This window comes from Lonchura striata, chromosome 9 (genome assembly GCF_046129695.1).
Source record: "Lonchura striata isolate bLonStr1 chromosome 9, bLonStr1.mat, whole genome shotgun sequence".
Lineage (NCBI taxonomy): Eukaryota > Metazoa > Chordata > Aves > Passeriformes > Estrildidae > Lonchura > Lonchura striata.
This window is the reverse complement of record NC_134611.1, coordinates 25,146,559-25,173,530: the sequence shown is the minus strand read 5'-3', so window position 1 is coordinate 25,173,530 and position 26,972 is coordinate 25,146,559. Positions and strand designations below refer to the sequence as shown.

Here is a 26,972-nt window from a genome sequence, read left to right as displayed (position 1 = left end):
TTGCAACAAAGATGACAATGGATATTTCTTCCAAATAGTCTACCATGATTTCCAAGCTGAGGACATTCCAGATCATGTCTCCATTCACTCACATCTATTTACACTCTTTGTGTTTCACAGCTATCAGACTCCAACAGGACAGCCAAGTTAACCTTGAATAGGAAGTCTGTGAACATGGAAGGAATATCTTTTCCCAGGATTTTGATAGTCAATATATCACCCAGTCTCAGAACAGGACAGCTAATAAAGACGACTATTAGTAGTAACTTTGGATGTCATTTTAGTTCACTCTGGTACATAGACACATAGCAAAACAAAAGATACCTGGCCTAGGGGACAAAAGAAAACTGTAAGTATACTCCCTGTCTTTTCTACATGTAAATATTTTGAAAGCTCTCTATATATAACCTGTATAAGAAAGTATGTTTTCCCTGTTGCATCTCCATCAGTTATTGGGTTGTAATGGGTCTGATATCAATACCCACTGCAGACTTGCCAGCTGCAATTAAGTAATGGTTACAAGTTAACAAGAAGTCACCTGCTTTTGATCCTTTCAAAGCTGCAATATCATTAACAACAGCAGTACATGGTCGGGGGAAAAAAGGAAAGCAAGATGAGAGCAAGTGATGTAGAAGAAATCATTTAACCACTGCTCCAATGGAAGATTCCTTTGATGCTACACTTTTAAGTAGTAGCTTTCTGAGTACTCTCAGACTGTATGCAACTACATCCATTTACAGATAACATGACCGTACAGTTTTCATAGCTCACAACTTGTGAGGAAAATGTTAACATTTCAGAGCAGTGTATTTATTGCTCAATCCAGTTTGAGACAGGAAATTATGTTACATGACTAGTAAAATACAAACTTTGTGGTTACCTCTAACAGTCAGTAAATAGAGAAACACGGATGTAAGCTATGAATGGTGTGTTTTCTGGAAAGTCCATCCTTTCCATACAGCTTTAACATATCCCTTTTAAGTTCTCCCCTCCTCTTACCACAGCTGTGCCTTACGAATAATCACGAAGTCTTTCTGGAGAAAAGTGAAACTCCCCAATAAAGGCTCGATCGTTCTAAAATAAGGAATGAGGTTCAGCTCGAGAGAACTCAGAACGAGAAATACGCTCATTCCTCGTTTTTAAAGAATCACAACCACTAACTAGATACGAAACGCAAGCGCTCAAAGCTGGAACAACCGGCATCTCTGTTATCCCTCAGCAGAGCTGCCCTCCCACGCCGGCCGAGCCCCGGCAGACCCCGCACGGCCACGGGCCCGCCCTCAGGGACAGGGCGAGGAGGCGGCGGCGGCAGCACCTCCCCGACCCACAGCGCCGCGGCCGCCCGAGCACGGCCCGCAGAGGGGCAGCCGCGCCGGGCCGGCGGGTCGGTCCGGGCTGGCCCTCACCTGAGCGCGCCCCTCCTCAACCGCCGCGCTCCGCTCGGGCCCCGTTTGAACGCGCCGGGCGCGCCCGATTGGCTCCGCGAGGCCCCGCCCAGGCCTGGCCCCGCAGGGCCCGCGCCGCCGGCCGGGTGTGAGGGCGGAGCGCAGGGCGGTGACCGAGCGCGGCCGCCCGCCCGCCCGATCCGCACCGGCGGCCTCACACCGCACTGCCCTCTACAGCCACAGGGCAGGGAAAAACGGCTGCGAAAGGAATCAAAAGAACACACGATGGCTGTGACACTCGGGGTACGTTGGCACTCCAAGCAGCGCCAGGGAAGAAATAAAAAAACAGGTGCCCATGAAAGACCCACTGATAATAAAATATATTATATGAAGCCATTTAAACCCAGTAACGATGAGAAAGCTTGCTACAAGATATCTGAACCGGCTTGCTGACACAATTTTACCTTTACACAACCTGTACTTGCACTTAGTTCCTGGGGCAAACGTGATGTAGAACTCTTGTTTGATTTCATGACTGTTAAACACATTTTTTGAGATTTTGGTACAGCAGGGATGCCCATGCATCGAATGTCTAAACTGGTGTGCACAGAAGAGGTACACAACAACATTTTATAGACAGGAGTGGATTATTTCAAATGAGACAGAAAACTCAACAAATTCCATCTCTAAAGAAGACATCATTTTGATTAAATAAAATAATAATGATAGGTTTTATCTTATTTCTCTTACATGAAGTCACATTAATAACAAACTATTTCTGGTATTGCAAAGTCCTTCAGCAGAACTTCCAGCTGGTACACAGGCACTAATAGAGAAACTAAATTTTCAGTACTGTTCACAAACAAGACTTGCATGCATGTTCTTGGAAAACCCCAAGAGAGCATACTGACCACTTGGAGAAACAGTCCCAAGTGGAAGATTTTACTGAAGCTAACAGGAACAGATTTGCAGAGGCTAATCTGCCACTAATGTATTTTTCTTGCCAACAAGACCAAGGATTACTGGCTTTGAAAAAGGGTTACAGAGTATTTTTACTAGGTACTACAGTAATTCAAGCACACAAGAGCCTGTATTTCAAAATAAAGATGAGGTAAAAAGGGGACTTTTTAAAAAACAGTACAAATTTCTTTTAAAAATGCAGTATACAAGGCAGCATTTAATATTTATTTTCATCATCATTTTATTGTACTTACATAACTATAAATATACCTTTATTACCTCTGAGAACTGTTTTTGTTGTGTTTTTTAATAATGTCCATAATATTATCTCCTGTTACAAGGCTATTATGTAGCTGTTTAAGTCTCTGCTGTTCCCTTCTCTTCTGGTCATGGAGATATGGTGAATTAAGTAGCTGTGGGGGAAGAATGGTGCCTGTGGGTTTCACTCTCTTCACAACATCCCAAAAGAGTTTCTTGCTGTTGTTATTGATAAAAGTAATTGCAGTTCCACTGTGACCCAATCTCCCTGCTCTTCCAACCTGAAAAAGCATAAATTCATTTTAAGTTAGCAATATTAAATGGAAATCCTTCAAATAGTCTCAGAAGTTTATTTTTTTATTACAAAAGAGCAAATAGATCTATGTGACAGGACCAAATCTCTCTCAACCTTTTAGCACAAATGTATTTACAATAAACTTCCCGAGTTCAGGACATGTAGATCTGAAGCTGTAGGTGAAATGCATTTAAAATTACTACTTGTTTATGGGACATAATAGAAGTCGGATATTGATACTGAGATACAAGGCAAAGGTTTACAGTAAATCTGATCCAAAGAAAAGGTTTTAAAAAATACCATAGAGATGCCCAATACTTATACTTCCTAGCAATCACAGTATGTGCCAGCATGGCCATAAAAATACCCTTTACTTTCAATGTCCTAGTAACTTTAAATTATTTGCCAATATTATCAAAATGTTTGAACAAATTAGAAAACAATCTAAAAACACTCCCTATTTAGGAAGAGCTAAACTGTTAATGTTGGTGTTGTATTGATGCTAGGAAAGACCATTTCTATTTACTTAATACATGCTTGAAACTTTAGGAGAAAGATAATTAAAACCAAGAGGGGAATTCTGCAGGCTACTTGAGGAGTTCATGACAGTGGGTAACTTTCAGAGGTCCTCCTCTGTTGGGAACCAGGTTTACTTCAAAGTCAGACCAGTTCCCTCAAGGCCTTGTTTCAAGTGTCTGAAGCACAAAAGTCCCATCACTGCCTTTCTCCCCGCTATGAGGCCACAATTTCCCTTGCAGAAAGTTACAACTGCTGGCTCTTGGCCTTTCCCCGGGCATCGGCAAGGAGAGTGTGGCTCTGTCTCCTCTGTAATCACCCAAATGGAAGACAGCAATTAAGTCTCCAGTGCAGCCCAAACATGCCCAGTTGCCTCAGCCTGTCCTGCAGTGTCACGTGCGCCAGCCCCCTGACTTCACCTGGACTCCCTCCAGTTTGCTGCCTTTTCCCATCGCTGATGTTCTCAGAACTGCACACAGTAACAATTTGTCTTCCTCATGCCACAAAGAAGGCAAGAATGAGTTCTCTTGATGTGCCAGCTAAACTAGGGCTGGGGACTGCACACATAAATGCACACACACGTGAAACTCACAGATCATCTTTTCTAAAGCACCAAATCCACAGAAAAAAAAAATATCAGAGGAGATGCTTGACTAGAAAGAGGGGAAGAAATCAAGTTCATGACTACTTTCCTGACTATTAATGCATATCCCACACTGCAGATGAGCTGCACCTGAAAAAGGGGCATTTGGCCTTTCTACACACAATTAAAAAAAGCAAACTTTGTTTTCTGTAGACACAAAATGATACATGAGAGTACGAAACTACAAAACAGGAAGTAAACTGCAAAAGTGTTTTAAAGACACTCTTCTAGGTTTTATTAATGTATATAGGAGATAATAGGAACACTATCCTAGATTTGAGTAATTTACATAAGAGACTTATAGAAGAGATATCCAGCACCATTTTTTTTCCTTTCCTATAAAAAAAATTCCGAGAAGGAAAATTATATTTCTGTTTACATTTAGATTTCCACAGTGGATGTCATATTTTAATAAAATTTTCAAATAAAGCATGAACAATTTATTTATTTACCTGGTGTACATATTCATCCATACTTGAAGGCATATCAAAATTCACCACCAGTTTGACATTGACAAGGTCAAGCCCTCGTCCAAGGACTCCAGTACTTACTATAACTTCATACTTCTCTTGAAGCAATCCCTGGCAAGGAAGGAAGAACCCAAAATTAATTCTTCTTTCCCTATTTGTATTTTGAATCTCTCCAAGCATGGGTTAACACCTAGTTATTTGTTGTAAGAACACACCCAGTGGGATTATTCTATTGTAGAAGAGAATGGCTCCCTGTATTCTTGATTTAAACAGGAATATAATTCAGAGAGATAACCAAAGAGAGATCAAACCCACAACTTTAATTGCAAAGACTATCAGTTACAGTTAAATGCTTATTTAAATTCCCATTTCAAATAATCTGAGAAACAGCCTCTGTATTTATCTACATTTAAAATAGGTTTATTATCTACAGCTTTGCTTAGTCTTGTCTCTCTCATCTCTCCCAGCAATACCTCAGGTATTACTGCAGAAAAGCAGTCAATTATGACTTCAGTCATTCAAATGAAGCCACATTTTAAAAAAAGGCCATTTGAAATCTACCAAACACACTGAACTTGAGCAGGTACAAACCTGTAATATGTCTGTTCTTTCCACCTGAGACTTTTCAGAATGCATAGCTGCGCACTGCAATCCTGTAATCTTATGAACAGCATCACTCAACAGATCTGCTCCTAGTTTACAGTCCACAAACACCAAGACTGGAGGCTTGAAGAGCTTGTTATCCTGTAAAATTAAACAGTTTATTTAAAAAGGGATTACAACCATTAGCTGTTCATCATCAGCATGGATTCAATTTGTCCTGATCATGAGACGAGAACCTGACAGAGATTAGGAAACACATGAATCATTTTATAAATTCCTCTTATGAGAAAAATATTAAACTTACATTTAGTATTTCAAACAGTTTTTTCTTTTTAGATGGTTCTTCTACCCACAAGATAATTTGCCGAACATTGGAACACGGCAGATTCTTCTCTCCAATTGTTATTCTGACAAAATTGTGCAGAAGCTGGTTTGCTAAGTGCTCAATGCCCACTGGAATTGTGGCTGAAACCAGTATGGTTTGATGATCATGAGAGATGTCTTCCAAAATATCCAACACTTGCTGCTGGAAACCCATTTTTAGCATGGTATCCACCTAAATGAAAAATACTACATTTGTACCACATTTTTTCCCATGAACAGCAGGATCCCTGAACTTAAACTGACAGAAGAACCATAATGTAATAATCCAAATGCAAGAGCATTTAGAGTCCAAAGAAAAGCTAAGTGAGAAAATTAAAAACAAATGGTTCATACTGGTCTAACAGCATTATCCTTCAGGTACCTAAATCCTTACAGCAATAGAACAGTTATTATTTGAACACATTTCATATTGTGACAAAAAATAAAACTGTCTCCTAAGAAATATATTCTATTTTTATAACAAACATTCTGTATGTTTTATCAAGTGAGATTAGCCACTCACATTACTCTGCCAGGACCTCTGTAGAGATAATAGAGCTCTGATAAATACTTACTTCATCCACCACTATGATTTTTATGCCATGCAGTTGGACAGAACTTTGCTTTAAAATCTCAAGAAGTCTTCCAGGTGTCGCTATTATCACCTGAAAAAAAAAAAAAAAAAAAAAAGGAGGAGAGGAAAAACCTCACAGGAGTAAGAAATTCCATGAAAGGACAGAGGACCATCCTAGAAAAGCCATAAAATTCCAACACATACATAACAGCGGCAGTAATGAATGAAATAACTTGCATCCAAGTAATAAACTTCTAGAAAACTTACAAATTATGAAGACCTAAGAGGAAATGGACCTTTTAAAACTTTAATGGAGGTGTCTAAGTTACAAGCAATAAAATCTGCATGAGAAACAAACTACTTTTTCCTCTCAATTACAACTCCTTGTGTAAAATATTGGCATATTTCAGTCTTTTAAAGTAGCAATATCATACATTAAACTTTTTAAATACAAACAAACAAAAAACCTATTAGATGTCTAATCAGAAGTGAAAAAGCTTTTTAAAAATTTTAACTGTGAAAGTTTCAGGAGGTAACAAATGTTCCAGTAGTTTAGACTTAGGAGAAAGCCGTCTTTGTGTGTTCACAGGTGTCACCAGTAACATTTTTGTTTTCTGTGAATGCGATGACAACGTGGCTCTCCACTCTCAGTCAGAGCTCACCTTCACACTCTGCCTGAGGCGGTGCAGCTGCGGGGGCAGCGGCAAACCTCCCACCAGCAGAACTGTCCTCATGTTGGGTAACCCGGCCATCAGCTCCTTCGCCTGGCTCTCGATCTGAATTGCCAACTCCCTCGTTGGGGCCAAAATAAGGGCAGATGGAGTTTCTGTCTAGAAAGGAGAGGAAAAATCTGATTAATGTGGAATTGCTTTATTATTTAGATAAAAAGCTTTCACATGTCCCAAAGTAATCTTTTACATTAAAATGAGAATTATTTTAAGTAAAATAAAATTACTTCTCAATATACATATTAACTTGTACAGTGCCCTGAAGATGAAGAATGAGAAAGATTGCGTACAGATGCGTTTTTCATCAAGACTTCAATTTTGCACATATTACTATTAGCATGTATCTGTCTTGCAGACTTTAATGCTAATCAGACAGAGGAACTGCTGGAGTGTATACACCTTTCTTACCTACTTCTATGTAATGCTTTAGTTCTTAAACTAGAGTTTAGGAGTTGCTGGAGTACTTTAAAAAATATAAGAGTTACTTAAATAATCTTTCAATTTTTCATTTGAAAAAAAATTTATACACATTTGTGTGCATATACATTCTGTAAAGGTATCTAAACAGTTAAGCATCAGTAGAATCATGACCAGAATTCTGTAATATGTTTTTATGCATCTCTTTTTGAATAACAAAAACAGTATTAAAGCATAAAGCAAAAACCAGTTCTGAACTACACACAAACTACAGAATACTATTTGCCATTGCTTCTAATCATACATTCATATTCTTACAAAGCAGAAGTTTACTTAATTCTTTCTCCTGTATTCTAAAATTGGAGACTGTGTAACTACAGGATTTCAGGGGTTTTTTTAACCCCTAATTTCTGTAATTATTTGACAGTCAACCAAATATATTCCAAGAGAAATTACTCTGTGAAGTTATACAAATTCCAACAAATCTCCTTGAGCCATTTGATATGTGAAGATACAGGAAGAACTTACAGAGGCCTGTGAATTATTTTCACTTTCTATTTTAAGTCATTTAGGAAGTCTACCACAGAATTTAATTAACTTTCTCAACAAGCAGGAACTGTGTAAGAGGTAATATTGATAGAGTTGCTTCATCTCCTGACCAAAGTGAAAAAACAATTTAATTAAAAATAATTAGCACCTCCCCCTCCAAGAACCAAATGCTTGATCAATCAAAAGTCAAATAAATCACTGAATGTTAATGAAAAACACTGCAATCACATTCTCCATTATATTGGGAATCCAACAGACAAAGCTGCAAACTGCTTTGACTAACTGTCTTAAGTTTCATTACCTCTTTCAAAACCTTCATAATAACAGGAAGCAGGAAAGCTGCTGTTTTTCCAGAGCCTGTGTCAGCACTAGCCAGAATATCCCTCCCTAATAGTCCAACAGGGATCATTTGCATTTGGATGGGAGTTGGGACTTCATAGCCAGAATTCTTTAAATTATTGTTTAAAGTTTCAGGAAAACCACAGTGTTCAAACTCTACAATAGGTCTTGGAACTTGCTGGCCCTGGACAGCAATACCCAGCTGAAGTTTAAGATTCTCAACCTGCTCATCTTGCAAACCTAAAATAAAGGAATGATCTTTGTAGAAATAAGGTGCACTAAGCAGGTGAGCTTCTGCTTGAGAATCTGTGGGTTGATCAGATGTTAGCTGCTTTTCATTTGCTTGAATTTGTAGAAGGTGCTTGGCTTTACATTCCAAACTACAAACATCTTCATCTGTTTTATCGCAGATGTACTCCCCATAGCGGCCACACACAACACACACAGGTTCTCCAGGCTCTGCCCAGCGCTGGGACTTGCTGAAGGATTTTATGGGTTCTTCCAAAGAGCCATCATCCTCAGTATTCTGGCTGTCCTTTGCCAATGGTGCATTAGCAACACCAAGGTCTGCAGCTGCATGCTCTGTGTGCTCTTGTACAATTTCACATGAATTGGCTGTTGAAGCAGAAGTTTCTGTTCCAGCTGACTTACAATCCTGGAACTCTGTGGTCTGCTCTAGCAAAGATCCTCCAGGAGACAGTTTACTTTTTTTAGCTGTACAACTTTTGTCCTCATCAGCAGTCCTCTTGACTTTAACAGATCGTGGTAAAAACATGCTTCAGTACACTAGAAAGAAAATGGTTACAGTTGTTAGAAACTACTACTAGTTTCTAGTACATTTTACTGGTACCATCAAAAAAAAAATCTAGCAAATATTGGCAAACACAGAACAAACAACTCTCAATCCCTGAAAATATCTAGAATATGCCTTGTTTAAAAATTATCTTGATCTTAACATTGGTGATGCAACCGTGAAGAATTTAAAAATAACAGTGGAAGCATGTTACAATATAGAGAATACAGTTAATTGTCAGTGTTAGGCCTTTGCAGCTGAGTAAAAACTTTGCTTTTCACCGTGTAGAAATTTATCCATTTCACAAGTCAGTGAAATCCTTGGAGAGCTCACCTATTTCTGAGATGAAACCACAGATGCAAACATTCTTCTAAGCTATGGAAAAAACCCAACCAACCTAAACCAAATAAAACTATCAGTTTTGGAAAGGATGTCAAATTCAATACAGGATCCATCCAAGATCACTCCTTTTGTTGTTCTTTTTAAAGTCCACGTAAAATTATAAGGCTGCAAACTTTTGAGATTTGTTTACAATTCAGCTCTGCTTGTTCACAGTGTCCAGAAACAAGCAGACTCACACCATCAATTTGCCGAATATACACTGTAACACAAGCCATATTAAGTGTTCAAAAGTAACCATCTTTTATATTCTGAAACCTTCAGTACTTGTCTCCAAAAGCATAAGATATACTCACCAACCGTTTGCTATTATACAATCAGTAAAAAAGTACACAAAACATAGCAATTTTATTCTGAGTAAATTGTACTGTACCTACCAGTCTCTACGGATTTCTTACACGCGTTTTTTAAAGATACACCAAGCTGTGTTTGTGTGCACAGACAGCTGTGTTTGTGTAACCGGGAGCAGTCCCGAGGAGCTCCGCGGGTGCCGGAGGCCGCTGCTCTGCCGCCCTCCCGGACCAGAAGCCAAATATCACCATTTAACTTTTCGCGCACAAAGAGAACCTCCCACAGCGAACCTCTTTACTCTCCGGCGAGGGGAGCGCTCACGCAGAGCTGCCGGACGCTGCTCCGGAGGGGCCCGCGGGGACCCCGGGCAGCACGGCAGTCTCTCCCAGCCCTGCTCTCCGCCAAGAGCCACCCACCCCCCGGGAGAACAAGGGGGCGCGGGGTCTCTTCTGCCCAACAGCCGCGCCCGCTCCTGCGGAGTGCGGCCCCGGCCCCCCGCCCCGCCTCACGAGCCGCTGCCGCCGGCCCGCGCCGCCTCCGCACAAAATGGCGGCGGCCGCGCGGGCCGCTCCCGCCCACAGCCGCCGGCGGGCCCGCGGCCGGGCCGGCCGGGCCTGCGCGCTCCGCCGGGCCCGGCCTGCGCGCTCCGCCGGGCCCGGCCTGCGCTCGGCCTGCGCTCGGCCTGCGCGCTCCGCCGGGCCCGGCCTGCGCTCGGCCTGCGCTCGGCCTGCGCTCGGCCTGCGCGCTCCGCCGGGCCCGGCCTGCGCTCGGCCTGCGCGCTCCGCCGGGCCCGGCCTGCGCTCGGCCTGCGCTCGGCCTGCGCGCTCCGCCGGGCTCGGCCTGCGCTCGGCCTGCGCGCTCCGCCGGGCCCGGCCTGCGCTCGGCCTGCGCGCTCCGCCGGGCCCGGCCTGCGCTCGGCCTGCGCGCTCCGCCGGGCTCGGCCTGCGCGCTCCGCCGGGCCCGGCCTGCGCTCGGCCTGCGCGCTCCGCCGGGCCCGGCCTGCGCTCGGCGCCCGCAGACGCGGGTCTTACCCGCCAGGATCGCATCCGTTGTTCAGTATGCAACAAGGCAATAATTACACACGCGAGAGAGACGTCGATTATTTCTCTCAGAGTTGGGCGAGCCTGGGTGCGCGGTGTTATTCTATAAATCAAGCACGCCAATTATCAAAACTTTGTACTATGTATACATTCTAGCCGACAAAGAAATTAGTGTTCATTAGCTACAAGTTACATGGTTCTCTGATTTATCAGAATTCTATCTTATTTGTTAATGATTCCCTCATTTCTCGTGCTAATTAGTCTGCATGCTCAGTCTTTTTCAGGTTGGTGGGCCATGAGTTGGAGGTTGTGATCTCCCCCTGCCACAATTAACCTTTTACCCAGTCAGAGCTGACTCGGCACAGTTGCTGAGTTGTCTTTATTAGTTTCTTCATTATCTTGGGAATTCTGGTGAATCCTGAGTTCCTGTAAATCCTGTATTCTTTGTGTCCAGTATCAGTGGACATCCTTCTTCCCAGGCTTTGGCAACCTTCCCATAGGTCTGAGATCAGTGGAACATGTCAAGCCCTAAACTGTGACAAAGTAATTCCACCAACAAGTAATTTATTTTTCTAACACCTGGACATCACTTAGAACTTTTTTCCATGGATTAAATTTCCCTTATTGTTGATTAGGCTTGAAAGTATACAAAGATCAAACAAAGAACAACCTTTCTTGTGAAAATTGTACATATTCCACATTTTGCAACACCTGCTCTGCAGAGGGGTATGTCCAGCACTCCTGCAGTTACAACCCAGATTGATCCTACAGACACAGATGCTGCAGACACACACATTTGGACATGAGGAAAATGCTCCAGCTGCACACAACGGAGCCATGAGGTACGCAAGATAAAAGTCCAGTACGTGCCCCAACCTGCTATGATGGACACAGTGACACTTCATGTACTTCAAACTGAGTAAGTTATTAGTTTCAACAATAAATAAGCATATTTACACATTACAAGGATGAGAACCTAGAATTTATCACATTTCACTACAGGGCAGAAAACATTTTCAGACGTATACAGAAGCTGTGCTTTGCAAGGCAGCCCAGATGCGACTGCTGCCCCAGGCAGACCCACGTTCATGGAAGAATACTGGCTTTGGATGTGTGTCTGCTGAGAAGGCCGATGCTTGGCTGTTGTGAACAGGGAGGTCACTGCCACCAACTCACTTTCCAAGGACTCCTGTCAACAGGAGGTCAGTCAACCTGTCCCAGGTACTCCCTTACAAATTCAAGTCCTGTCATACATGGTGTCACGGTGTCTGTACAGATCCTGGGATGGATCATGCAGGAGGACCAGAGCAAAGTAAAAGTATACCCTATGACCATAAATGATTCGATGCATGGCAAAGATATCCTGCAGGGAACTCTCTGGGTTGATGTACTCCCAGGCACTCCACATGACCTAAACCTTACCTCCTCCCTCTACTCCAACATTAAACTATTAACCTGAAAGCATCTACCTTGATGGGGAATTCCATTTCTGCCTCACGACTTTTGTTGGTGGCTACCACCATCACCATTTATTGCTGAAGAGAAAATCATAGATCCTAACAGCCCCTTTGGAAGCACAATTTAATGGCAGCCCAGAGGACCAGTCAGAGGAGACAGTGAGATGAGGGTCAAAACACAGACACAAAGCTTGGGGCTTTCAAGCAGCTGCCTACAGCATTCTATAACATTCAAGTGCAGTCACACATGAAACATGGCCTATCTTAAAGTACCTTGGATTCCTCTGTAGTAGTTTGATACAACAGTAGCAATACAAAGTGCAAATAGGGGAGTTTGGTCTCTCTGGGATTTTTAATTAACTGGTAGAATTGAAAAGATTATTGAACATTTGGAAAGTGGGCATCACTAGACTTAAAAAATCGCAGACACCTTTCACCCATACTCCATACATTCCTGTGAAAATCCCCACCTTTCTCTGATTCAGCCTCTGTCATTCCCTTTGTTTGCACTAACTTTCTTTCCTTCATTTTCCCTCCCTAACAGAAGCAAATTTCCTTTTCTTACTTCCATTTTTACAAGGTCATTTCCTGGAATTCAAAACATCATTTGCTAAACAAAGACCAGTATTTCAACAATATTTAATAGCATATGAGTTGTTTCATACCCTATACAGTTCATGCACTAAAATGCAAACATCCTATATATACCAGCTTTTTCTAATTTTTTTAGTGTGCAACAACAGTAAGAAAAAACTAAGTACTCGGTAGGAAATTCTCCTCTTGAGTGAGAAAGACTACAGTAGATATTAAAAAAAATTTAGAAAAAGACTCTAAGGATATTCAGAGGCATGAAAAGGCTTCCATGCAAGAAAGAACTATGTTGACTCAACAGTCTGGAAAAGAGATGACTAATAACAGGTAACAATAGAGTTACTGTACCTTGAGTGGCTCATAAAGTCTGGACAGCTATTGGTAGTTCATTATTTCTTCCAACAAATATCATAACATTCTTTATAAAACATGCTCACTGCTGAAAAGAAGTGCAAGCTCTCACAGAATGCAGTAGGTTATTCTTTATTTACATGGAGAAGTTAATCAGTATAGATGTAACAAAACCTCTTTTGAAACAGATATTGTACTTTGTGAGCTCACTGAATATATTTTTTCCCTGGAATAAAGCATAAACATTCTAGTTCAGTCACTTGCCTAAGTTTTATTTCAGAATGATCAAATATATAAGAGTAAGAGGTGCCTTGGTGAATTTAATTCCCATCCTCTCAGCTCTTGATGCTGCTAATCAGATCTGAGGTGAATGGAATTTTAATAAGATTTTTAAATTCCGAACTTTGTACCTTTAGAGTACATGAAATGTCCCAGACAAGATGCTCTCAGATATGCTATAGGGGGTTTTGTCTTCGTATTTTTCCTCCTAAAAACTAGTTAGTTCAAGCACTGGCTGAAAAAGGTGGATTTAAGTCCTGCTAGAAAACCATGAACATTAATTTTTTCTCATTCTGAACATTTTATCAGAGGGTGTTATAAAGGAAAGTGTTAAGGTTTCCAGGGCAGTAGGGTAGCATTTGCATTTTGTGTGATTATATTGCTATTTAACTGAGTTAGCAAAACACCAAGACTTTACAATATTCCTATCTTGTCTGCACTCGTGTACAATAGCTGCTCAGGAAGTATCACATATTGTTATTAGAAACCTCTGCACAAATACACTCCTTGTATAATTAAAGTGTCTCTTCAGAATAAAGTAAATATTAGGAGCTACAGAAATGTTATGATGCACACTCAACCCCACGGGTACAAAAGGACCAATACATACTGACAGATTTACTACATAAATATACAGTAACAGATTATTTCAACTTTATGCAAATTTCTGTTAGAATAACAAAAACAGTAACTATTGATTAAAAGTCAAAAGAAATAATGAAAACCCTAACAAACAGATTATTAATAGTAAGTATCCCACTTTTTCATCTATTTTAAATTATATCAAGATCTTTTCATGTTCACTCAAGGTTTATATATCAAATATACAGAAAGGATTCCTGCCCTCAGTTTAAAAACAGGCATTTGCCCTATAATGTCTCACAGCCTTTCTTCTGAAGCATGACTCAACCTTTCCCAGCTCTTGCAAATAATAAATAATTCAGTAAAACAAGACTGGATTAAAGCAGGAGACTGAAATCTCTCTACTCCCAGGCAAGTAAATCCATAAGCAACAGGCATTCCGTGTACTAATTCAGAGACAGCATAACAAGCACTGCAAAGAGCTGCCTGACTGTACCATCCACCTCAGCTCCCCATGGTGATACCACCCAGAGTGACCCCATTCTTTCTGACCTGAACCAAACCTCTGGCAAGCAAGGTCTTCTCAAGTTCCACACAGGGGTTTGAGGAACAGATAAAACCATCCCAAAGGGTAACTGTCAAAAACATTTTAAATACAGAGCATTTCAAGTTTCCTTTGTAGCCAAAATATCTTCACACAATGTGTGAGTTTTCCACCATGAGTGAGCTCCCAGCATATGCAAATCTGCTGAGAATGGGTTCAGACTGGACTCCAACCAGCACCTCGTGCATCACTCCCTCAAGTGGCAAGTGCCAGGACTGACAGATCTTACAATTAAAATGTGTCTAAAATCACATCAAGAGGAACAGATTTGGGGTTTCTTTATGCTATTAATTCTTTTAAATATCTCTATATGTATCCCATGTTACATTATTCTAAACTAGGGAATTCAAGAGCCTTACTGTTGTTGTTCAATTACATTATAATTAATGAAGAACATTAAGTTTATGAAGATGTCAATTAAAGAATAAAATATTGCTCTCTGTGTTTGTTTTTTCAAGTGTGCTACATCTAATCAGAGTTAACAAAATATCCACTGCTTGGGTGGAAGGGAGGGAGAATGTCTTTCTGTTCAGGAGGTATGGAAGCCACAGTATATTTATTGGGGCAATGGTGCCTATGACTGTTCCACCTGATGCCATAAAACTAAATATTGTTGTTTCTTTAATGCTTGGGGATTTTGAAGCTGACTGCTCAGCAGATTTTTTAGGTAGGTAATCAACTGCAGCTCTAAGCCAAGGTGTATTTAATGAATAGTTCTTTGATTGAAGGAGCCATTGAGTCAATTACTCCACTGGTTTCTGAATTGCAGCTTTAGAACCCTACAGGAAAAATCCAGAAAATCTAAAAACAAATAATAGTGGCTAACCATTAACTAGACAATTCATATTCATACAAAATGTCTCAATTTTATATGATATTGCATGCAGTATACTTATTCTGAGGCTTATTCTGAGGCTTAGTTTTTCTAATTTTGTTTAATCTAAACAGGGAAATCCTACATTTTTTGAAAGTAAACAATAAGTTAAAAAAGACTTGAACTAATATTTTCAGACTTCCTGAGCAGTCTCTTTGTTTGAAGAGCCACATTCTAAGGAAACATTGGCCAATATTAAGTCTCTGCAGAAATCCAAGGTAAAATTTGAACTTTAAAAATAATCTCATTAAATCTGAATTCTTAAAGCATATTACAGAGAAGGTAAAAAAAAAAGAAAGAAAAACCACAACAGCAATCCTGCCCTGAAGCTTTAGCATTAAATGCCACTAATCCATAGGGAAATAACTCTACAGGGCAATTCATGAAAAAATTATGAACATAATTAATATATGTGATTATATGCTCAAATACTGCACATAATATTTACTTTGAAAACTGATGGACTCCCTAATTCAGTATCACCATACTGTGAAATATAAAAACTACAGCTATAAAAACTACAGTGACTACAAGTCCTAACCTTTGTGTACAAGATAGTCTAACTTCTTGCAATTAAAAGGAATGATTTTAGGGTATGAGAATAATTTAAAATAATTTAAAATTACAAATCTCTGTCAGCTCTCTGAGACTTAGAGAACAAGGATTTGATTGAAAGGTTGCAAACACAGTTGCCAGAGTCCAGGGACTTCAGTAGGCAGCAAACTATAACCCAGATTGTTAGAGAATTCAGGTGGAAAATAACAGCATTAAAGAAATCTTGAAATGTAATGTAATTAAAATTAAAAATTCTCCCCTTTTGAGTTAATCTCTTTCTGAGAGGATGTACTTGTGTTCCAATTAATAAGCCTGGAGGCAAAAGAGATTGGCATCTCTTCTAACAGTAAGATAATATTCACACAACATGCAGTTAATGAAAGTAAACCCTTTTTTCCTCCTCCTTTGGGGTCTCACACAAAAGAATGGGAGAGAAGAAATTCCACAAGCGACAACAGGAATCATCAAGCTCCAGCTTGTCAGATGACCTGTGTCCAATGTGTATTGCCACCTGTCCATCGATAAACTCTCTTTTCAATCATGTAACTTGAGATGAAGACCTTTCTAATTAATCAGCAACTATGACAAATATGATTGGTAATCACTGCATTTGTAGGGAGTGAAGGAAACATAGAGTTAAAATCCAATACTGTAACAAACTAAAGAAAATATTTATGGCATACACTTTTTGAGTAAATGGCTAATAAATTGTTCTTTCTACCACTAAAGCTTCTACCAGCACTGCTAGTTTTGGCAGCAGAAACCACCGCAAAAAATGCCTGGAATACGTGCAAGAGAGCTGCTACAAACCAGACTTTTTATCAGTTCTCTTGTTAAAACAGATGCCAGTATTAACCATTGAGTTTAGCCTTCATGCTTCCCTACATTACATTTGGTGCTCCTCTCTCTTCATGAAGGATTAAATTGCCCTTGTTAAACCCCTCACCAAAAAATCACTAAAGGGCACAGAAAGGCTGTAACTACACTTTCAAAACACCCCTTGCTGCAGCAAGAGTAGAAGCCAAACTCAGGGGGTCCCTGCTACACAGTGACTGCCAGCTGTGAGCATTGCCTGTGGAAGCAGGGGCAGCCTCTCTCCAGTGCAGGATCCCTCCAGCTCCTGGAATTTCTATCAGCAGTGGCCTTGGTGGCTGCGCAGCTCCAGGATCCAGGTCTCAAAGTTTCCTTTATGTCAGCCTTTACCTCTGCTCTAAGTGACTGCTTCTGTTGAGCTCTAGCAGACAGATTTTTGAAGTTCTCAAACATCACTCTTTGTGTAAAGAGTATTAAATACAGTTTTAATAGTGTAATTTAACAATTCACCTTGTGGATATTTTTGTTTTCTAACAAGTCATACTACAGGGCTCAGACATTGTGACTGTGGCATACCTGGCACTAATTTCACTAGCAGAGGATTTTGTCAGGTGCTAAAAAAGGCATTGTACATAACTACAAAGTAAAACAGAAGATACAGGACCTGTGGCTTAGTTTACCAAAAAAAGTTACAACTGTGGTTAAAAGTTTTTCCAAAAGGATTGTAATGCATTAGAAATGTATGGTCATCAATAAGGACATTTATCCATGACATTTTTTAACAAAAAAGTTAAATACCAGATGGCTTTAGTTTTGAAAAGCAAAACACGTTTTTTAATTGCACACTCAAGGATCTCAGACTGTGAAAGCAAGACTAACAGGTTTGTCCTTCTGAAACTGTTACTTTCCTAAACTTTGTTTGTTGTGAGAACATGCAGATAATGCATTAGCTCAGCTTGATCAAGCACAATGCCTATTAAAAAACAAAAGCAAACCTGAAAAATGCAACATATTTCTCACTATCATCCTTGAATGACTGCTCCCCATGCTTTTTATTAGGAAGATTCAAAGATGCCAGTAACCTTACAGCTGGTGACTGTAATAGCAGAGGGTAACAAGACAGAAATAATGAATGCCTCCTTGTTAAGCAGTGTTGTTTGTGCTGTTCCAAGAGAGATCTGCCAAGAACGTTTCATGCAAACCTTATTTTTCTGGGATCTGTAACTTGGTGGCAAAAAAATCCAGCATGATACCCAGTTCAAAAGAATTTAGACTATAAGCTTTAAAATACATTTTTGAGTTTTGGAACAAATTAAATTTACACTTAACAAGGTAAACACTTTAGCACTTTATGTATTTTTGTTGCTTTATTGAAAGAAAATTTGTAGTTATCAAGTTTGCACTCCAGATAATTTTATGTTTTCTAACTCTTGGGTATTAAATAAGTCTCAAGGACTGCACTGTGAAAGGAGACTTTGTGCTGTATGGTCAAGATTTCACTGAAGTGTATTTTCTTTTTAAGGAAGACTGTATGAAATACATATGAAACACTCCTTATTTTATCTGCCAAACAACTCAGTGGAATAAATCTGTGCTAATTCTTAATAAAACTCAGCTGACCTGGGTATAATGCCAGGTAGTGAAAAAAACTGGCTATTTAACATTTAGCCCAGAATTTCAATGTGAAGTTATGTCAGGTTGTTTTTGTTTTGTTTTTGAACAAATGATTCAAAGCTTTGAGCCACACAAAAGTCCAATTTCACCATACCCATTTAATTTTTACCTCTTGACCCATTACAACCAGGTTATTTTGTAGAGTTCCTGGTCAATACAACATTCTTTCCTGCGGCAACTACATGATATACAGAATTTAGATTCCAGGCACAAAACAGATTTCAGCCCAAGCTAAGGAAGCTTTCTATCAGGTAATAGCTGGGTGTTAAGAAACAAGAAGGCTACAATAGTTGCCTGAGTACTGGAAAGGAATTGGTGGCTTAGGCTTACACCTATGAGGAATAAACCGCCCAGCAATTCAAAGCTAGAAGGACATAATCAAAACATATAAATGTGATCAATATCAATATATTATAAACTTTTCTTAATATATATGGTGGGGTCATTTCAAACGAAACACTAGGAAGAACAGGGCCAGAAAAAAAAATAGAGACAGAGTAGCTTAAAAAAGTTTCTGCTGATTTTCCTATCTTGGTTTTTCTCCCCTAGGTCACATTATCTCCCAAAATATCTCTACCTACCTTACAGTTCCAGACAAATCAAAACTAAGGAAATCTATGAAACCACAATTCCTTTGAGATTATTTGCAATTCAGCTAACATGCTGGGTGTATAAAGACATTACCATTCTTGGAGAGTTTGCATGAACTGGAACTTGAAGCAAAAAGGCAAGGTTGCCAAAAGGCTCCTGTCTTACTGACACTGTCTGCTGTGCAAGGAGCCACAAAGGGAGTCAGTGGTTACAAGAGGGTGTTGGCTCTGGGAAGCATGACATGTCATTCTTTAATGATTAAAGAGCCAGCAGAAGCACAGACACACCATCTCCATTCAGATGGCTCCTAATCTTCTGCTGATACACAAGGAACCTGTTCTGTAGCAGCAGTAAGGATATTTCTGTGGGACTGGGCTCTCTTAGATGACAAAATCAGAGCAATGTAGTAATCAAAGCCTTTTTTTGTTACCATTTGCCCAGTCTTACAATATCTAAAACCTGTATTATTCTCACCTTGAACTAAAATGGTTCATCAGTTTGTCCAGCATTTGCACCATTTGTCTTTGACTAGAAGTCCTATGACGTGCTACAACATCAATAGCATGTGGTTTGGGCTGTTTTTCTGTTTCTACTGAACTATTCCATCTCCAGTTCATCTCTTTACCCAAAAAAAGTCAAGTTTTATTCCTAATTATACCAGTACAATACCACTTAAGACCTTGATGGTAACAGAGAATAAAACATGGCTACATGCCCTCTATCTTGAACACGATTTCTTACTGAGACTGTTTTGGCTTCCCCAACACTTTTGGTGACCATGATTTACTGTTTTTCCCACTTCTGAAAGTGCAGACTACCAACTGCAACAGAGACTTGCAAGTACCCCATTTCAACAGTTACCCAATGCATAGCAAAATACTCACTCATCTGAACAAACTGGATCTGTATCACACACTGGCACATTGCAGTGAAATCTGTTCTGTTGCCCTACTTTCTCCAGTCTGACAATTGCTTCATTTCTATTAGGAACAAATGAAAAAGGAGGAAAGACTTTGACAACAAACACAGAGACTTGCCAGATCAAAGGTAATAGGTATAAACCCCAACAAGTTTCCCTCCTTGTATAAAATCTCCAGGTGTTACTTTTGTTGTTTCATGGAATGATCCCTTTAATTCAACAACAGTGCCTGCTAGCATCCTCTCCCCCAGGGTGATTCTCTACTCCTTTAGTAAATTATGATCCATAAGAACTGAACTGTGGCTGTCAAAACAAACCCTGTACTATGGGGGACTTTCTGACTGTGCTGAAGTGGAAGTCCCAGGGGAACTTTATCTGTCTCAGGCTGGTGATCAGACAAAGCTCTGTTCCCAACACCCATGAAGATGATGGACATTTCTCTTCTTTGTGCCAACAAGTGGAACAGAGACTGTCCCCTGCCCAGGTGAGATAGCAGAGATAACTCTCCAGGCTTTAACAGAGCCATGTATATTGTAGAGAAAGAATACCACAGGAGCACAGAATAACCACAGAGATGTGCAAACTTTTGTACTTAATTTCTCTTTTGAAACTTTCTACAAGAAAGAGACCACCCAGGTTTTTTTCTTCAATTACAAATAAACTGCATGACACCTTTAATCCAGAAAACCAATTATATATATATTTATCTTTAATTATGTCTGTAGCACCAGAGATTTCAAATGGGAGCAACACATAGGATTAACCTAAACTTTAAAAAATTCCTTGTTGGAGCCAAGATTTTATTGTTAAATATATATATACATACAAACAAACATTTGGTTTAAGGCTAGTATTAAAATAATTGTTGTTCTTTCCATGTTTCTAATATATATTAAAATTGGGGAGTATTTAAATCAAATAGTATATGGCTTAAATATTCTATACATTTTTCTATCTTGAACATGTTTTCAAATGAATCATAAAGCAAACACCCTGTAAAGCTACTCAGAAAGTATAAAAAAGATTAAATTATGACAAAACAGAGTTCTATACACTCAGGTTGTGATGACATACTGTGTATGCATAAATGGTTACAATAAAAATTCTTGATAAACACTTTCCATGGCTGATTTTTAAACAGTTACCAGCTATGTACACCTGCTCCCTCAAGTAACAAAAAAAATCCTCAATAACACACAATTTCTCAGTAATTTAAGGGAAATGGAAACTCCCTAAAAGTATCAGAGAAAATCTGGATTATGATGCTTCAAATACATTAAAAAAAAAACCCAAACCAACTTCATTGGATAGTCTTCCATGCTATTCCCTTGCTTTCCCTTCCCTTCCCTTCCTTTCATCTTCTTTACCACCTCTTCAGAAAAAAAAAAAAAAAAAAAAAAAAAGAATTTCACTGCAATGGAATGATACCAGAAATTTACTGTTCAAACACAGCATTCTCTTTACTGCTGCTCTCATTCAGACACACATGAGCTTCAGTGAAAACTGGAAGCAGGGCCAAAACATGGGAAACTGAAGTTTATTCATGCTCTATTAATAAATGATGTATATGCTCAAAACAAATGAGCTTTTATGAATGTTCAGATCTTTCTTCACATGTAGAAACAGCACAAAAAAAAAAAAGCCAGTCACAGCACAAAGAAGTGCACAATTTTGTATTCACTCTCATTCAGACTTAGAGAAAAAGTCTTACTAACTGATTTAAACTTCTTTTACCTGAATGTACAGTTTGAAAACTAGAGTCATGTCCATTTTCCTCTAAACTGGGATGCAAATAAAGGATTACCTAAGAACAATAATAACATGGTGCTTTATTTTTGTACAAAGTATTTTTCTGAGTGCAAGTTTCCCACCATAGGTCTATTTTACAGTGCAGCCAAGCCCTTTAAAGGTTATATTAATTAAAAATCACCCTCAGAATTTTCAGTAGAAAACACATCAGGTACTAGGTGGTCATAAAGATATAGTGCAGATCTTTCACTTAAGGGAAGAGGATAGATCTGTTCCATGTTTTAAAGTTTATAGTACAAGTTTCTAGTGCTATAACTTGATAGCAGGGTATTTTTTTTTCTTCACAGACAACATGGCAATGGTGGAATGTCAATAAAAAGAAAGACCTGGAATTATGGAGTATTGCACAGCATATGTGGGAAGACAGTTCATCTAAAACCCCCTAGAACAAGAGCAATTCCACCAGATGGGAAGAACACAAAAGAAGCCAGTGGAAATCTGGAAATCAGATTTTAAAAATCAGAAGCAAATTTTATAATCTCAGAAAAGAAGACACCAAAGCAACCAGAGAAAAGACAAAACAAACCAACCAGTCCTGAGTGTTGAGAGAGATTAGAGGTTTTGCCACAGATCTGTTGTCTGGTTGGTGACCCAGTGGAACTGGTAGGGGGAAGATGCAGATTTTTTTTTTCCCTTTGCAGAGCTACATTAGGTTAAAGTCAGGTTGAGGAAATGAAATCAGTAGTGTTCAAGTATTAAGAAAAGTGACTGTTAGGAACCACACTTGATTTTCATTGAGCAGCTTTTTGGTTTCACAGCTTTCAGTAGCAGTAATGAGCTAAAGTAGCTATTACTCCAATTTTTCTTCTTTTAGTTTTAATTGTATCAAAAATCACAGATGATTCAAGTAAAATGTCATACAAACCTTTATTTTCCCTTTGGCTCATGACTACTAGAATGTATAAAGTTGGTAAACTAGTTTCTTCCCTCAGCACTTTCTGATTACAAATTAATAGAAGAATTTGAAAGACACTAATTATGTAACTATTCTTGTACTTTTGTATCATCCTGAAACAGGAAGAATACGTTCCCTTCCAAAATCATGCTCTGAGAAAACTCCTATCTTGCAGAAACTACATACATGCACGTTAGCAATAATGGCAAAGCACTTTAATGATTCACACAATCATTCACTTAATTATCATAGAATAACCTGGGTTGGATGGGACCTTAAAGATCACCTAGTTTTAAGAAAAGTATTTTTAAGAGCTGCCAGCTCTGGTCAGCTTCTTTGTCCCTAAGGTCAGTTTTCCAGGGAATCTCATTCACCAAGTCCTAAACAACTGGAAGTTTGTTCTTTCCAAGTTCAGGGTCCTGACTTAGCTCCTTGCCAGGCTCACAGTCCTCACAAACTCCACCAGGGAGTGGTCACTGCATTCCAAGCTGCCACCAGTCTTAGCCCCTCTAATGAGCTCATCTGCATTGGTAAGCACCAGCTCCTAAAATCCTTCTCTTCCGGTTGGTTCATGTAATGCCTGGACCAGGAAAATGTCTCTACAGACTCCAGGAGTCTCCTAGATTGCTTATAGCCACTGGATTGCAATTTAAAAATATAATTTCTTAACTCTTACAGTTTTACCACTACCCATAAAGGAATATATTTAATAAAATATCATGGTTTAAGAGGCTGGAATATCAATAATGCCATTTCATAAGTCATCCTTAGGCTGTAATAACCTCACACAATGATTTATACCTGTTTAACCTCAGGTATGTAACACAAAACCTGCTGCAGTCAACAAGCCCATTCCTCAGGGATCCCATGGGACATGACTGGTTCTTGGTTTGTACACTGACTGTCTGACAGCAGCACATCAAGTTGTGATGCAGCTTCACTGCAGAGGTTACAGGCCACAGGGTGCACCCCTCCCCTCAGCCAAACCACTTTATCATGACTGATATCCTCTCAGCTCAGGAAAACAGATGGGATCACCTTAATTAGGCAAATTTGATAACAGCAATTAATATGCCCACAGTATTATTCCAAGTCTGTTTCCAACCTCAAAAGTGAAGCATTACTCAGCAGAATAGTTACAGTGAACTGCCGTGTTTGTAGATTTGCCCTAATACAACCAGATAAACTGAAGTGGGAATGTTTTTACTGTCCTCCATAGGTAGCCTGATAACTGGCTGTTCACTAACACCTAGCCTGGCTACAGACTGTGCCACTGCAAAAACAGTCATGGTATTTCTAACTAAAAACATTTTACTTTGCCTTTATCATCAAGTGTTGTGAAGGAAGAAACTATGCATGAAATGTTATTCCAGATTGAACACTGTAATCTAGTGCTAGCCTGAAATAATTCTACAGGCTCCTACTCTACACATAGCCTCTTCAGAAGCTAAGTGAATCTTAAAACAAGAGGAAAAAATGTATGAAGTTGTTAGTCAGGACTCGTTCCACTATCTCCCAAGGTTAGAACAACTGCCATCCACACCATTATTCACAGCTTCATGGTCATATTGGGTTCCTGTTGCCTGGTGCTCACTACAGGCTTGGTACACTGTGAAAATGGCCAGACACATGACAGTGAACAATCAGGCTTATGATGTAATCACAGGAGAAAATGAGCCAAATGGGATTCTAATTTGGGGTAGAGGGAGGCAAAAGGAAGGGAAAAAGTAGGTAACAAAATAAAAATCTGTGAGATGGTTGTTTTAATACTTTGCCTTTGTGCTCGGAATTAACACTAAAGTATAGAACACTGTGCAGCAGAAAGATTGCATACAGGAAAAAATATCACTATTTGAAATATTTCAAGATGTATAAACAGGATCACAGCAGAAAGAGATGACTCCTCATTCAGTTTTCCTGTTTATTTACTCTGAGCAATTAGAGCAGATTTTAATTATTTTCCATATTGGCTGTTGATATCTTTGGCAATGCAATAAGCAAGATGACATTTTGGCATGCTTGCAAAAGTAGAAGAACTGGCACGAGCACTCCAGCAAACAGTGGGGATGTCTTCTTTTGCACTTACTTATATTAGATTTTATATTCATGCATTCTCTTTTAAGAGCACTAAGCAAGTGAAACCCCTCTAATTGCAATTAGCATAAGACAGCTTTTTTAGATTTGATTTGGTGACTCTGAACAGGTTTCATCAACACAAGCGCTGCACCCACGAAAAACTCCATTATAGCTAAATAATGGCCCTACAGTTTCCCTAAACATGTTTTCCTATAGGCTGAACTAATTTTGAGGTATTTTCTCAGTTATACAAGAAACAAATGAATTGGGATCTGGAACATAGTTTGTTTTTTTTGTTGGTTTTTTTTTTTCCTTCTTCTTCACTCTAATCATTTGAGGTTTTAAAGCTTATGAATTTCAGATGTTTGTTATTAAATATGCAGTAAGAGTAAAAAAATTCTATTGGCAGTGTAAAAAATAGTTAAAATAATGTGAAGTGTCTAATGTGACTTATTTCCAAAGTACGCATAAAAAAATAATTCAGGAACATGTGGAAATATTAATTGTTGAAAATTAAGCATATAGTCTTTCTTAATAGAGAACATTTTCCAAGTGCACCTGTATAATAATTTGGTATTATTACTATTTCTGCTGCAGAGGATCTGGAAATTTTAGTCCTTAGACTGCTAAAGCAAGGATTTCTCAATTTTCCTCCTCTCCTCCGTTCTGCTGAGTACTGCCCACAGCAGCTCCTAGTTTTGTAGCTAGGCATGCACGACTTATGAGTGGTATGCATGACAATTTGGGAATCCCATCCCAGAGAGTGTATGGGGAATACTCAGCAACAATTTCTTCAAATGTTGACCTCCACAACCCCTTCATTTACTCATTACTAATTAATATAGCTACATGTCAGTAAAACTGTACTCTAGCCTCAACAATGATGTTTGTCTCCCTGTGCACCTGAAGTGCTAGAAGCACACACAGACACACAGCAATGGAAAAACCTCCGTGTAGATCAATTCACAGTCCATTGAAACACAAAGAAATAATCCAGCCGGAACATTATATGAAATCTTAAAATGTCGTGCTTAGACTTTGTCTAATTATTCATTAGGGAAGAAGGGCAGACTTAGACATTAATCCAAACCATACATATATTTTTATATACATATATATATAGACGTAGATATACATATATATACATACGATAACAAGGTAACCAAAATAGCCTATTTGCTGCAAGACGTGGCGGTTCCCACCCTGGCGCGGCGGGTCAGCCGTGACACAGCGCCCGTGCCGAGGGAGGCAGAGCCGCCCGCCTCCCCTCGGCAGCACGGCCGCACCCTCACACCCGCACCTGGAAGCCAACCCATCCAGTTCTGTTTGAGTCACTCATCACGCACTTGCTGCTTCCTACCGTGACTAATGCTTCCCTCCACGCAGCCCACTGTTACAGTGCTTCTGCAAGCTCCCCAAATCAGCCCAGGTACAGGTGGGCAAGACAGGAGATGGTCTCCGGGGCAAATCGCCGCTCTTGCTGCTATTACAGTGATTACGTGACAAGGCCCCGAACCATTTTAAGGCTTTGTCATTTTTTTTTTACTCGAGTATTCTCAAAGTTATATATAGACCCGATTTAAAATAACAGGGACAAATACACTGGAGATGGGGGGATGCTCAGCTCGCCTCCTCGGCAGAGCTCTGTGCTCCAGCCACCGCGATCCCGGCCCGCCGGACTCCCCTGCATGCAGGCGGCTGCTCAGCCCCCCTGACAGACGAGACACGCGGGGCTGATCCCGACCTGCCCCGACGGCACCGAGCGGGCCCGTCCGGCCGCACTGTGGAGAGCGGCGACGCCGGGGCGGGCGGGCCGCGGCCGAGGGACACCGCCCTTTCCCAGCCTTTCCCAGCACCGCCGGCGCCCCCTGACCGCGGGAAACACGCCCCCCCTCCTCCCGCTGCCGCCGGGGTGAGGCTGGGCTGCGCCGGGCCTGCCCCCGCTCCCGAGGCCGCCCCACCCGAGGCCGGACCCACCTCGAGCGACCCCGCCTGACGCGGCGCCCGCAGCCCCCGTCGGGAGGGGGCGGCCCGGGCCCGCCCCGGCGCTGCCCCTCGGGCTCCCGCCGCCCCGCCCGGGCGGGGAGGAGCCGGCGGCACATGCGCAGCCGCCCTCGCCCATCCAGTGCGGCAGCCGCGGGTGGAGAGCCGCAGCGGCATCGCCGAGCGGCGCGGGCAGCGGGGCGCCGGCCGGGGGGCGCCGGGAGCGCCGGGCAGCGTTGGGGAGCCGGCTCTGCTCCCGGCCCGCAGACGCCGCCGCTGGGGCGGTGCGGGGCCGT

At 40.6% G+C, this 26,972-nt stretch overlaps 1 protein-coding gene across 6 annotated transcripts; it reads right to left on the bottom strand.

Moving 5' to 3' along the window:
- Positions 1-1,746: 1,746 nt before the first annotated feature.
- Positions 1,747-26,766, bottom strand: DDX59 (DEAD-box helicase 59). 6 transcript variants are annotated; one of them, XM_021547250.3, is made up of 8 exons: positions 26,671-26,766; positions 8,063-8,886; positions 6,730-6,897; positions 6,069-6,158; positions 5,435-5,686; positions 5,119-5,271; positions 4,510-4,638; positions 1,747-2,884 (listed from the first exon to the last, which is right to left on the bottom strand). In XM_021547250.3, the coding sequence occupies exons 2-8, from the start codon at positions 8,873-8,875 to the stop codon at positions 2,621-2,623; spliced, it is 1,869 nt and encodes a 622-aa protein (XP_021402925.1). In that variant the 5' UTR covers positions 8,876-8,886; positions 26,671-26,766; the 3' UTR covers positions 1,747-2,620. The 6 variants fall into 6 exon arrangements, with proteins under 6 accessions (XP_021402925.1, XP_021402957.1, XP_021402943.1 ...); XM_021547282.3 differs by lacking the exon at positions 26,671-26,766 and adding an exon at positions 26,054-26,077; XM_021547268.3 differs by lacking the exon at positions 26,671-26,766 and adding an exon at positions 19,879-20,069.
- Positions 26,767-26,972: the final 206 nt, after the last annotated feature.

Excerpts from the sequence above, each read along its gene's own strand:
- DDX59 (XM_021547250.3), bottom strand. The coding sequence starts at position 8,875 with ATGTTTTTACCACGATCTGTTAAAGTCAAGAGGACTGCTGATGAGGAC. Across the intron at positions 5,687-6,068 it reads AAATCATAGTGGTGGATGAA|GTGGATACCATGCTAAAAAT; the intron begins GTAAGTATTTAT and ends TTTTTCATTTAG. Across the intron at positions 4,639-5,118 it reads AAAGAACAGACATATTACAG|GGATTGCTTCAAGAGAAGTA; the intron begins GTTTGTACCTGC and ends CTTCCTTGCCAG.